The sequence below is a fragment of the Lepidochelys kempii genome, chromosome 8 (genome assembly GCF_965140285.1).
Source record: "Lepidochelys kempii isolate rLepKem1 chromosome 8, rLepKem1.hap1, whole genome shotgun sequence".
Classification (NCBI taxonomy): domain Eukaryota; kingdom Metazoa; phylum Chordata; order Testudines; family Cheloniidae; genus Lepidochelys; species Lepidochelys kempii.
This window is the reverse complement of record NC_136387.1, coordinates 7,546,409-7,559,925: the sequence shown is the minus strand read 5'-3', so window position 1 is coordinate 7,559,925 and position 13,517 is coordinate 7,546,409. Positions and strand designations below refer to the sequence as shown.

General features: G+C 46.8%; 1 protein-coding gene across 4 annotated transcripts in view; it reads right to left on the bottom strand.

The window, feature by feature from the left end:
* FLT4 (fms related receptor tyrosine kinase 4) overlaps positions 1–13,517 on the bottom strand; it is a 105,700-nt gene that overhangs the window by 42,397 nt on the left and 49,786 nt on the right. For all 4 annotated transcript variants that reach the window (XM_073355357.2, XM_073355358.2, XM_073355360.2 and 1 more), the window contains exons 4-9: positions 6,985–7,097; positions 5,918–6,080; positions 4,802–4,941; positions 3,382–3,553; positions 2,326–2,443; positions 1,241–1,395 (exon numbers count right to left, since the gene is read on the bottom strand). In XM_073355357.2, the coding sequence (XP_073211458.2) occupies positions 1,241–1,395; positions 2,326–2,443; positions 3,382–3,553; positions 4,802–4,941; positions 5,918–6,080; positions 6,985–7,097 (861 nt within the window). The remainder of the gene's footprint in view (positions 1–1,240; positions 1,396–2,325; positions 2,444–3,381; positions 3,554–4,801; positions 4,942–5,917; positions 6,081–6,984; positions 7,098–13,517) is intronic.

Sequence of the window (13,517 nt, the reverse complement as noted above, 5' to 3'; positions counted from 1 at the left end):
ACTGCAGTTCCTTTTGCTGAGTCGCCACGCCAGACAGAACATCGTTCCTGTTCGGGGTCATGAAAAGACAGGTCACCAGAACGCCCTGGGTTTCAGGGCAACTGGGTCTAGAGGCAGTGACCTGCGGGGAGGCTCCAGGTGGGCGATGAATTAAAGCAACACTCTTTAATCCGTGGAGCTCTTGGGCCCAATGTAGAGGTGCTGTGCAAGCAGGTAAGTTATACTTAGCAACATTTAAAGCGAATTCTTCCTCTACAAGACTTCACTGATGTGACTGTCCAATCGCTGCATGTATCAAAGCAGCTCCTAGCAGTCCTGCACACCCAGTCCATTCCTGCCAGAGCCTCGTAAGTCGCAGTTACAGTGGATGCCAAAACTACGTTAATTAGTGTTAGACCATCCCTTCCCCTCACACCCCAGAATGCCATGCTCTGCCGCGTTATTTCCACATTGCAGGGATGCACGAGGGATCAAATTCATCCCTGTTGTAACTCCACTGAGGTCCATGGAATTGCATCGGGGTGAATCTGGCACAAGTACCTAGGGGAACATAGATATAAACCCCAGGTATCATGTTTCTATTCTGCCCTGGCACAAAGTCCTAGTCGGAATCATTGTCACTCACCATCCTCCATCAGCTCTTCCTACAGGAGCTTTTCTAAACCAGATCAGGGAGACAGCTGCAAAGCCCAGCACATCAGCGTCAGAATTTAGAAGTGCATGAAGACAAGGAGGATTGCTCATGGAAAAGAGGTTGCCTTCATTTTCTATATTTGTCCATGTTCAGTGACAGAGAAATCTCTGATGATACTAATATCTAGCTCTTATCTAGCACTTTTCGTCAGGAGATCTCAAAGCACTTTAGAGAGGAGATCAGCATTTTAGAGATGGAGGAACTGAGTCACAGAGAGGGGAAATGACTTTCCCAAGGTCCCCCAGCAGCGGCAGAGACGGAAATAAACCCCAGATCTCCTGAGTTCCCCTCCAGTGCTCTGTCCACTAGATCACGTTGAAAAGGCCACGTGTAATTATCCAGCTACGATTGATGGAATGGGGAAAGAAGAGAGGTATCAACTTTGACTGCTACAGAATAGTGACATCCTCCAATGAATTAAATACAACGGGCTAATGATTTCAGGGGAGTTACTCCAGGAATGAGTTTGGCCTACTGCGTCTAAGAACACCACGAAGGTCTCTTGGCCAGTTGCCTCCTGCCATTTTCTGCCTTATCCTTCCTTACCATTGACTATTAACTGGAGGCTAATGCGCTCCTCCAGCCCAGCCAGCCTGTTCCACAGAACTAAGGTGTAAGTCCCGGAGTTCTGTTCTGACACGTCTTTGATCTGCATCGAATAGGGAGATTGCTTGTTGGGAATTAACTTGCCGTCCTTGTACCTGCAGGGAAATAGAGAGCAAATGCATATACAGAGAGGTACAGTCCTACTGAAATATAGCCAGAGGCCTGCAGGCGCTAATGCTGGGAGCCATCTGGCAGCAAAATGTGCTCAGAGGGCTTCGGTCACTAATGCTGGAAGCCCTTTTAGAGGGGACTTACCAGGTTTCTGAAGAAAACAAGTTAGGGGCAGCTCGCTGTCCTAAAGGTAAGAATGCTCCAGGTCAGGATGGGTGTAAAATACCACCCCTGGTGTGAGTGGAGAATTCTGGTTGTTAGCATTTTACACCATCTAGGCACTGGTGCAATTGGTGACAAGTGGAGAATCGGGCCCGTGGCCTTTCTCTTCCAGGCTGCAGCAGCGACCCCAGCTGGCTGGTCAGGAGAGAAGCAGCACCAACGGAGCTCCCAAGGGAGTTCAGTTCGGCCCCTTTGCTCACTGCAGACCCGAATCTTTGCTGTCTACATGCCAGGTTCCAGGACCTAACCTACTGTCCCCTCTCCCACCGCCCCACTCCCAACCCCAGGAAGGGCTCTGCCTTGTTGTGTGCAGCAAGGAGCGCTAGGCAGCCCTGTGGGTGCGGGTGCGGTGGGAGGAGAAAAGCGAACGATGAGAGAGCAGAATGTGGCCAAAACCAGAAGACTGAGTGTGAGGACCAATTAGGGAGGTTTTCTTCCTTGGCTGGCTGCCAGCTGCCTGGGAAAGAGCTAAGGGAGATCTTTTCCATCAATATAAATTGCTGGGCTCCTCAGGCCAGCCGTATTAGCCAGCTCCTTCTGCTGCAGAGTGGCTTAGAGACATCTCCCCTCCTGCAAGGAATTTCTGCAAGACCCTGGTTAATCCCAACCCCCCTCCCACCCTGTCCTTAGTCCCTCCTCTGTGAATGATGGGCATGAAGGCTGGGGGACACAGGCTAAGAAAGGTGGGTTACCACTGGAACTCTGGCGGGGGATAGGCGACAACCTTCACTGGCAGTTTCACGACTTCGTCTCCTGCTGTGGCTTCTATCACTGGGCCCTTCTTCCACTCCACGTTGATGAAGGGCTTCTCTGTAAAAGCAGGGCCATGAAGACAGGTGTCAAGACAAAAAGTGTGGGGGGGGAGCAGAAAGAGACCTGTCAAGCTGCCGTGCTGTCACAGTGACAGAGATGTCACTTGCCCAGCAACACGAGAAGGGGGTTGCACTTTTTGAGACATTCACAATACTGTACCCAGCTCTTCTTTCACACTTTTCATCAACAGATCTCAAAGCATGTTACAAAGAAGGTTAGTATCATTATCCTCATTTTACAGAGGGGGAAACAAACAGTGATAGAGAGGTGAAGTGACCTGCCAAGGCACCCAGCAGGCTAATAGAAAGCCAGGAATAGAACCCAGGTAGTCTGAGTTCCAAGCCAATGCTCTAGCCACTACCCTGCCCTGCCTCTTCAATAAAGTGATGTGACTATGCACCTCCAAGTGCGTTTGTACAAGTGTATGCTTGTCCGTGCACGTGTGTGGCTGCACGGACATATCTCTGCAGCGAGCACTCGGACGGGGGTGAGTACACACCCATGATCACATGGGCACTGGGTGGTGATGTGCAGGCGCGTATGAGAAATTGTAATTTATTGCCACAGGATGTCTCAGCTCAAATGAGTGTTTGCCTTGCAGTGAGGCTCATGCTAGTTCACACCCAGCTGTCCAGTGTGATGACAGGGGTACAGAGTGGTTGAATGACTTGCTGTGTGGGGGTGAAGGGAGGGTCACATGCGCTGAGTCCGTAGCTCAGCCGGTACTGGAATCCAAGGGTCCCGGGGCCACGGGGATCCTCTAACCTGTAAATCGCATGTAACAGGCAATGCTTCAAAGATAGCTCTCCGGTGTGTTAGTGAACAAAACGCCTCCTGATAACTTTTAGAATTCTCTTCTCCTTGGCTATCTGTTTTTGGTCTCTCTGCCCACTGCCCCACCCCTGGTGTCTTGACAAAGCAGAAGCCTATTGTACCATGCACAATGACATCGGTGCTCTCCTCGAATGTCTGCTCCCCATTGCTGGCCATGCACACATATTTCCCCAGGTCCTGCTGGCTCACGTTTTGGATGATCAGGATACTGGAGAGCTCAGTGTGGGTCTGCTGGGAGCGTCTCTCGGGCAGCTCAGTGACAGCCCGGTGCATCTGCCAAGAAGAGGTGAAAGGGGGTTAAAAGATAAGTCAAGGGAACAGACACAGTTTGGATGGGTTACATGCGAGGCTCCTCACCGCCAGGAGCATTCAGTCTTCCTCAGTTACTTCTTCCCGAGTCACTGTTTAAAAGATGGGCAGTGCCAAGAACTGCTTCAGCCCTTTGAGCCATGATAGGCCTGGCAAAGAGCCATTCCTGTGGGCCTAGGAATACACGTCATAGTCTTGTAACAGGTCCTTTGTTATCACAGGCCCCACTCCAATCTGTGGGCCAGTAGCCTGGGGCAGAGCGTAATCAGTCTGCAGAGCCCCCTCACTACAGAAATGTCTTGAAGCCCACAAGATGATATCACCCTCGAATAACATTCTGCAGAGAGAAATCTGGTCTGTGGCTATTCTCCCTGAAAACCTGCTCCTCTGTAGTTAAAGTTACCACAAGCTAGCAGTGAGCTGCCAGAATTGGTAAGCATCTCAACAGACAAGAGGGTCTCACACTCCCTGTCCTCCTGCCTTCCATATTTAACCTCCATGTAAATAATCAACTGGATGTCAAACTGACAAACAGCGAAGTTGCTTTAATGCAATAGGCTTGTTAAAGCAAAAACTCAAGAGGAATACAGTGTGGTGCCTTTAAAGAGAACACCCGCTAAAAGAATCAGTTTCTATCATGAGGGAAAATGTGCTCTATCAGAGGCTGGATTTTGCTCTCAGTTACAGACTGGAAACCTGGTGTAACTCCATTTAAGTGAGGGATGTTACTCTGGCTTTGCACCCATGGAAATGAGATGAGTGTTTGGTCTGACAACTGCTAACGCAATAAACATGTTGAAAGGGATTGTTATTTTTTGGGGTGGGAGAGAGGGAGGAAAGGTTCTTTTGTTAACTGGCTTCTGCTGTAGTGGCAAAATGGGAAAGTTGGAGGATAGCAACCTAGTCACACCATCAAAATGGGATGCCCTGCCTCAGCCAATGATGTCACAGCACAATTGGTATTGAACTCTCACAGTCAGCTGTGAAGGAGGAGTTTACTGACTGGCAAACCCCTTCCCAGCTCACAAATTGAGACCACACATCCTGCATATTGGCCACTGATTTCTTTAACCCAGCACAGAAAGAGTAACTGAATTGCTTAGAGAGGGATGTCTGAGCAGACATCCTTTAGAAACAGCCAGCACAGATTGTTCCCTAAGGAAAGGGGTTTGTGGAGGGAGCAGCTGAGGGACAGGGGAAAGTTACATGTACCTGTTTTCCAGGATAAGCCCATTGGAAGTTTACTCCAGCGTTAAACTCAGCACACACTGTGCAGTTGAGGACCAGCTTTTCTCCCACTAGTAGCTCCATGGCCTTCTTAGGAAACAACTGGATGTCATACAGCTCATTCCCTGATATAAAGAAGGTGAGAAAAATGCATCTCTAAGCTAAAGAAATGCCATTAACTCTTTGACACTGGGATCTGGAACGCTCAGTACAATGCGCATCGGCTCCCTGGGGGCTTGCAATTCAGCCAAACCCGTCATCCCTTCACCTCCCTGCCCCTGGGTTTCGCTTCATTCTGTGGACATCTGCACCTGAAGGGGGCAGTGGTGGGTAAAGCAGCAACACTAAAAGGAAGGCAAAGCGCTACCTGGTCACTGACTGTTACCAATGCAGACAGTTGTAAGGGGATCATAGAGTGCATGCTACAGCATGTTATATCCCAGCATGGAGTGCTGCATATGCACAGCACAGCTTGAATACTATAAATCCAACATAATGTCATATAGCACAGACGCCTGGGCAAGGCTCGTGCCATCACACTCTGCCACGACTCACCTCTCGAACACAGGATTTGAGAACTGCAGCGCCATTAAAACTGCCCCATTTGCACCTAACCGAATCTCTAAGGGTCAGATTCTGATACCTTTCAATTCAGTAATACCTTACTCCATGACTAGTCCCACTGAATCCAATGGGACAGCTTGAAGAGTAATGGGCCACTCAGCGTGAATAAAGGCATCGGGATCTGGCCCCTTAAGTGGTCATGGAAAAGATGCCTTCCTAAATTAGAAAAGGAGCCATTTAGATAGCATGAGGGATTCCTCACTTTTCTAAACGTCAGTGATTCCAGAGTGGGTGGTGTGTTTTGGGCCACCAAGAATTAATTAGCAATGAAATGTTCCCAAACAGACTCTGAAACCCACCCACACTAAAACAAATGGGAAAGTTCACCACTCTGCTAAGAACTTATCACCGTCTGCCCATTTGCACCAGTACATCCCATCATTTCTTTCTCCAAGTTACTGAGAGGAGAAAACTAGTTTTATTTTTCTACTGAGAGCTGAAATTCTAGAGTGACCTGCTGCCCTGCTCCAGCCTCACCTGTGACGTGTACAATGAAATAATTGGACCTGAAGAGTTTCTTGTCAATGATGGTTTCGCACTGAACAAACAAGGAGTCCCTGATCAGGTGGGTGGGAACCAGCATCCCCTTCTTGTTGTCCCAGAGAACCCTTCTCCCGTCTGGGTAGATAATGGAGCTGGGCTGCAAAAAGCAACATTTTGAAAACTGTCTGCAGAAGTACACGGTGGCAGCATTCCCTCACCAACCCCCCCTTCTTCCAAGGCTAACACATTCCATTTTTGTTGGCTGGGCAGAATAAATGCAGCATCACGCCACACTGGACTCCTGCCCTATCTTCCCCCCAACTCTTTGTCCTATAGGAATCCCAGCATCCTCTGCTGCTTGGGAAGTGACCATAAAAGACCCTGGATCCATACAGTTAAGCTCACAGTCTGCAGAATGGGACTGGAACTTCCAGGAATGGAAACAGATAGTGATAACTAAGGAAATTGCTGCTGATTCCCCAAACATAAGCCCAAATGGGATGAATGCTGACCTCGTGTGGGGTCCTTCCCGGGCAAGGGAAAGGCCCCTGGCCCCCAAAGTGTCCCAGGAGGCCTTTGCACAATAGTAACACTCATCCTGGAAGGATGTATTAGCATTGTAAAAAAGTCACAAAGCAAGCTGATAATAGAGTTGTTTTTAATCAGCAGTCCCCGCAAGTACAGGCGCCTGTCCCTTGGGAACACTGACCACCAAGGGTATATGAAGATCCAGGAGCTAAAGGTAGCAGAGACAACAATGAACAAGTATGGATGCTATTGGGAAATGCTACAAAACAAAGATTTTACAACTTCAGTGAACGGGAGCAGATCTAGCAAGAAACCCACAGGCCACGTGGCAGGGAATGCCCAAAGCAGCTGGTCAGCAGAGCTTGGGCCAACACATAAAATGAGGAAGCCAGCGGCTTGCATGTTCCATGGAAAACCCACCCTGTGCATTTCCCAGCTCCTTCAATGTCTATTCTGCTCCTTCTCAGCCAATTAAAATGCATAATAAAGAAGATATTGTCTATACCGGAGCCACATCCAGGCAGGTCTCTTACCAAGAACAGGGTGATGTTAAGATCTGGGATGGATACCAAGCAGGGCACCCAGGTGTTCTCTTTCTTGTTGATGAGGAGTGTTTCGGGTCTGTTGATAAATGGTTGCTCGAAATCTGAGAGAGAGAAGTGAAGAAAAGAAAGAATAAACAGAGGCAGGAGAAGAACAGAAGGGGGAGAAACAAGAAAAAGGTGAATTTTAGGCATTTGTTAACCCAGCAAAAGCTTGCCAGAGATAGCTCTGCTGAGCCTGACACCCTGACTATTCAGGGGCTGGAAAGTTTAAAAGACTCCTTGTAACTGAGACTCGGGTGACTTGCCATTGAACAACCTCTCAGCATCCAGCAGACACCCAGCGAGCAATCAAAGGCAAAGAAAAATGACTTGGTAGAGGCAACGAAAGGAATCTCTGAGATTCAGGCCTGGCCTGCAATTCATCTTCTGATATCATCATGAGCCTCCTTGTTATAGGAGACCCCACCCTTCATCCAGTCAATCAGGGTTGTCCATTTGTTGGGTGTCCCCTCTCAGCCCAATTGCCATGGCAGTTGAGTGTTTTTTTTTGTTTTTTTTTAATTTTTGTAAATTTAGGAAGTTAACCCCCCCCCACACACAACCCCCAGCTCTCTACAGGTCTCTCTTTCTGGGCCCTCGGTTCAACTCTACCTCAGGGGACTTTGTGAAACAGGCTCTTCATCTCTTCAGTTCAGTCCCTGGCCGGCTGTTCCCCTAATACCTAAATGGCTCTGTGTCACTGGGCACAACTAGCCAGGATGTGCAGGCCTGAAGTAAAGGCAGCCAGCACGACCTTCTGGCCCGAGGAGGAGGTGATCTGCAGCCCAATGGCATGCAGATGTCATCCTGTGGAGATCCCGCCTGGTAGATAAACAAATGAGCTGAGATTTCCAGGGCTTCCACCCAACCTCCTCTCAACTTTCACAAGCACAAATATTGACAGGAAGAGCAAAAACACCAAGTACACAGAATTAATGTTTGAAGCTGTTTAATAAATGCAGATTCTTAAGCTAGGCATGTCAGAGCCACACAGGATCCTAGTGAGGGCCTCCAAAGGAACATCCAACAAACAAGCACCCCATTGAGGGGCTGCTTTCCCTGTTCTGCTCAACGTACTGCCTGGATCACATGAGAGAAGGTCCAAAATCTCAGGGACGCATCTAACCACTAGCGCATACGGCGCTTCCAATGACATTGGGGGGTGGGGGGGGGGTCCATTTCTGTAGCACGGATAATGTTTTCTGTAAACACCGTTTCATGACTCAGCATTTCTGATGTCACTACAAACAGTGGGACTGGATAACTGGATGATCCAGCCAACTGGAAATGGGCTACAGAGATTTTCACCTTTAAATCATCAATTCAAATCCAGCCAAGGGCCTCAGTGAGAGAGAGCTGAGAGCAGCTGACGCCTGTTTGGTGGCATATAGTGGTTGCCATTATTATTTGGATTGTGGTAGCACCTTGGAGCCCCATTATGCTAGGTGCTGTATAAACATAGAACAAACAGGCGATCCTGGCCCCAAAGAGCTTACAATCTAAGTAAAAAGATAGAGATTCCCAACAGTGTCTAAGATGCGTTATTTGTTCTCCCCTCCACCCATATTTAGAATAGGAAATAGCACATGTAACTGTGTGGTGTCTGTTGGCGAATGTTGACTTTTAAATGGCAACCACTGTACTATGTGTGCAATAAGTTCTTGCGGGTTTTAGTGGACATGGGTTCACATAATAAAATCCATTACCATAATTAGGCCTCTTTTGGGCAGTCTCAATCATAACAAAGTCAATATAACCCACACAAACACCATGTGGCTGCTGTCATCCTCAAGCTGCTAGTCCACATACACAGATGCTACAACGTTTGTGCCGCAGAACCGGTGTTTTATAGTTTGGGCGGTAGAGACTCATGCTTTTAAGTCCCAGGGTCAATCCCAGGATGCTTTAACAAGAACTGAAGAGGCCGAGAGACCAAACTCTCTTCTCATCCCTAATCGGTGTTCCCCTACAGGGCTCACTGACAGGGGCAAGGTGGGAAGTTTGCACAGCCACTGCTCACGTTCAATGCAGGTGATACACAGGGTTTTTCTGGTGCCCTTGCCAATACGGGGACTTTGCAGTGTTTTTCTCCCATGGATTTCTTTGTTGTTAAATGCTCCTGCCAAAAGGTTCCGTTTTAGAGGTTATTTCATCGCTTTGGTTTTATATAATAGTGCCTTCAGGACGCACGTGAAGAATAGCCACTGATGTTCATATGAAGGACTAAGGCAAGATTAGAATAGGAGACAACTAACATTTGGGATGGGAATTCCTGCCAAGTCTCTTCTGCTGCTGGCTATTGTTGTTTTGAGTTTGTTATGGAAGGATTTGTTCTGAAATATCAGGACCAGCTACCGAGCTGGGTATTCGATGCTCTGCAAACACCAGCCACACATGCTTAATTGGCCATTATAAATCTAGATCAGATCCTACATATCCCATGTCTAGAATCTATACTGATGCCAGCGTCACTCCAAAGTGAAGGCAATATCCTTTGAAATGTCTGTGTTGTACCTGATCTTGTCTGGCTTCACATGTGCAATCTGCCCATTTGGATTATAGGAATATTTCTTACTTAGGGTTGTGGCAGATCTTCAAAAAGACCTGGGTTTGGTGCATGAATTGCTGGGTGAACTGTGTTATGCTGGAGGTCAGACTAGATTATCACAATGGTCTCTTCTGGCCTTAAAATCTATTACTCTATTTACCCAGGTCCCTATAGAGACTATAACCATAACTTCCAAGGGAAGTGAGGTTCCCCTTTGCATAGCACCTTACGTAGGGCCATGGGCTAAGATGCCTGTGACCCCTTTTTCTCATTACCAACCACTAGAGCTGTCTTTTTAAAACAGAAATGCCCAAATATTGCCCAGCTGAGAGCCACATTTGCAACTTGCCAGGAGCCTGAGGCCTGCACCAGTGTCTCAGTGGGCCCAGCCAGAATAAGCTCATCCCATTGGCTGCTGCTGGTATAATATGTGACAATGATTGCCATTAAAAGGTGGGTTTTTGCCAGCACACAGCACACAGTGGTATCAGATATACCGTGGTCTTTCATGCCCCTTTGAAAAAGGGAATAGCTGCAGCTGCTGCAGATACTGTGTCATGGCAACTCCACGCCAAAGACGAAGGTTGTCACGGCCCCCAATTTAGGATCATGCAGCTCAGACTCAGGGGTACTCTTGTAAATTTCAATTTGCATGGAGAACCTATTGGTTCATTTTCACAGGCTCTTTGCCCTACAAGTCCGTTATCTCCATGCTCAGGGCTGCCAATTTGTTTGTGAACTTGAACACAGCCCTGATTCCTGTCACTGGCCCTTTCCACAGTTTTGGAGAAGGGGACGGAGAATAACTATCACAGGTGAGGCACTATGAGATCACCTCTGAGCTCACAGATGGCAGCAAAGAACTCAGTTACTAGGTGGATCACTGCCAAGGAGACTGTGATTCATAATCTCATTTTCTGGTCTGACCACATCACGTGTTGTCTATAAGGCTGTCATAATGGGTGGGCTGGGACCCATTTAACATCTTCTTCAGCCATAGATACTAAGTCCTCTAAGACAGGGGCTGCATCCTATTCTGTTTGTTATAGGCACTCAGTATGTTTACAGCACTGACTAAAAAAGTGTAATAATAAAATAAAATAATAATAATAATTCATACACACACGTGGGGAGAGTGTTAATTTTAGTGCTGAGTGCAGAGGATCAGATCAAAGCAATAGAGGGTCCCACTGTTCTATCCCAGCACAGACATCCTCCCGTGACTTCTGCAGAGAGCTCTAATGTGAACACTGATGATGAGTGATGAATGAGTGGTTTGATCACCATCTCTCTGGATGTCTCCAACAAATAAATCAGCCCTCTCTAGCTCTTGGGATGGATCTACAGAACAGAGCACAACTCAGCTGGAGAAGAGCAGAACTTTATCTGGAAATCCTACAATTGGCAACTCGTCAGTGGGGATGGTGAGGGGAGTGGGGAGAAGTTCCCTGATCACACATTGAATTCCAAGTATTCTCTAGGGTTAAAAAATTATAGGCCAAAGTCTTAAGAATGGATGTCAAAATCCACATGCAAAAAAGGCTCCTGGAAATGCACACGATTTACTTTCCACATGTAAGTCAGGTATCAATTATGCACATTGTTAGCTAGACACCCAACCAGCCATATTGCTAGGTACTTATACAGTCCTCACTATTGTCATCTGAGCCGCCATCCCACATTTATGCATTAGCCTCCTGGCACACCGGTGACATGGGAAAATAGCACGTTTTACAGACAGGGAACTAAGCCACAAAAAGGTCAAGCAATTCACCTTCGGGCACATGTGTCAAAGCCAGGAATTTTACCTCAGTTTCTAGAATCCTGTCTAGTGCCTTAACCACAAGACCATCCATCCTCGCTGTCAGCTGTATCGATTGATCTGATTTGCCACTGCAGTAACTGTGCGCCCAGACGCAGCCAGAATTTTGTGTGCCATTTTTTGGCACTGAGCTGGGCCTTTTGAAAATGTTGTCTCCCATGTCATGACTCCTGTCTTATGACAAGTGCACCGGCTAAAAGCAGGAGAAATAACTGTACAGCTGAACTAAGCCAACAGTTTCCAGTGAAGAGAGTCAGACCTTTATCTTAACAGCATCTATTTTAAGTCTTGCAGCGGGAGAGTGTGGGAGGAACTTTGCAGAGTGCAGAAAGTTTGTGCATCAGCCTTTCGCCTCTGCAGACCTTCAGATTTGAATTAGGTCGCATGTTGGAGTGGGACAGTCTCGATTTCATCCTGGGCGGACAGTCTACCTCTCCATAAAACACCCCAGAATTCTGCAGGGCTGGCAGGCTGTCTCTGCTCAGAGGAGGTCAAGACTGGAAGAGAAGAGGGGGCTGCATATCAAGACCGATAAAACTGGCAGAGGTTTTGGGGGATCCTGAACCGGGACTGACCTAGAAAGAGGTGCTACAGATCAGGGCTGAAATACACTGGCAGAGCAGTGTGTGGCTGGGTTGCCCAGCATCTGGGCTGCACTCTGTCCTGCTCTCCTCAGTTTGTCGGTCCAGCACTATACTGAGCATTACAGTTAGTCCAGCTTTGTTTCTTTGACAGCCCCCCAGTAGACCAGAGGCTAATTGTTTTATTTATTTATTTATTTTACAGATAGAGCTTCTCCAAGGCCCAGTGATCTGCGTCTAGGGCATGGCAGAGCTGAAAATTCCTGCATTCCAGTCCGACTGGAACAATCACCCCAGGCACCAATGTAATTGAATCCTGGATGGAGCAGAGCTTCAGCAATCCCCCAGGAGTCGACGGATATTGGTTTGCTCTCAGCATGGGGAGATGGCCCTCCGCCCCACTTCCCAAGCCCTCTGGATTCCAACAGCCTTTTGCAGACAAGAGGATGAGCATGTTTATGGAGGAACCTTTCAAGAGAGGAGGTGTGAACTCAGTTCTGTCCAGCTGCTGCTGGAAGACAAGTTGCTGCCTGAAAGCAAGGTTGGACTTTTTTCATATTTTTGTCATTGTTACCAAGCTTTCCTTGAATTTCTGTCTTTATCCCCCACTCAGTCAGACTGACAGCACCGCTGCCCTCACTACTGTCTGTGTCTTGTGATTAATCCAGGGCTGCCGATTAATCACAGTTAACTCATGTGATTAACTCCAAAAAACTAATTGTGATTAAAAAAATTATCCATGATTAATCATACTGGTAAACAACAGAATGCCAACTGAAATTTGTTAAATATTTTCAGGTGTTTTTCTACATTATCAAATGTATTGATTTCTATTACAACATAGAATACAAAGTGTACAGTGCTCACTTTATATTATTATTTTTAATTGCAAATATTTGCACTGTAAAAATGATAAAAGAAACAGTATTTTTCAATTCACCTCGTACAATCTGTACTGTACTGTAGTGCAACCTCTTTATCGTGAAAGTGTAACTTGCAAATATAGTTTTTTGTGTGTGACATAACTGCACTCAAAAACAAAACAATATAAAACTTTAGCACCTACAAGTCCACTCAGTCCTACCTCTTGTTCAGCTAATGGCTAAGCGAAACAAGTTTGTTTACATTTACAGGAGATACTGCTGCCTGCTTCTTATTTACAATGTCACCTGAAATTAAGAACAGGCATTTGCATGGTATTTTTGTGATGTTGCAAGGTATTTACATGTCAGATATGTTAAACATTCGTATGCCCCTTCATGCTTCAACCACAATGCCAGAGGACATGCTTCCATGCTGAAGATGCTTGTTAAAAAAAAATGCGTTAATTAAATTTGTGACTGAACTTCTTGGGGGAGTATTGTATGTCTCCTACTCTGTTTTACCTGTATTCTGCCATATATTTCCTGTTACAGCAGTCTCAAATGATGACCCAGCACATGTTGTTTTAAGAACATTTTAACAGCAGATTTGACAAAACACAAAGAAGGTACCAATGTGAGATTTCTAAAAATAGCTACAGCACTTGACC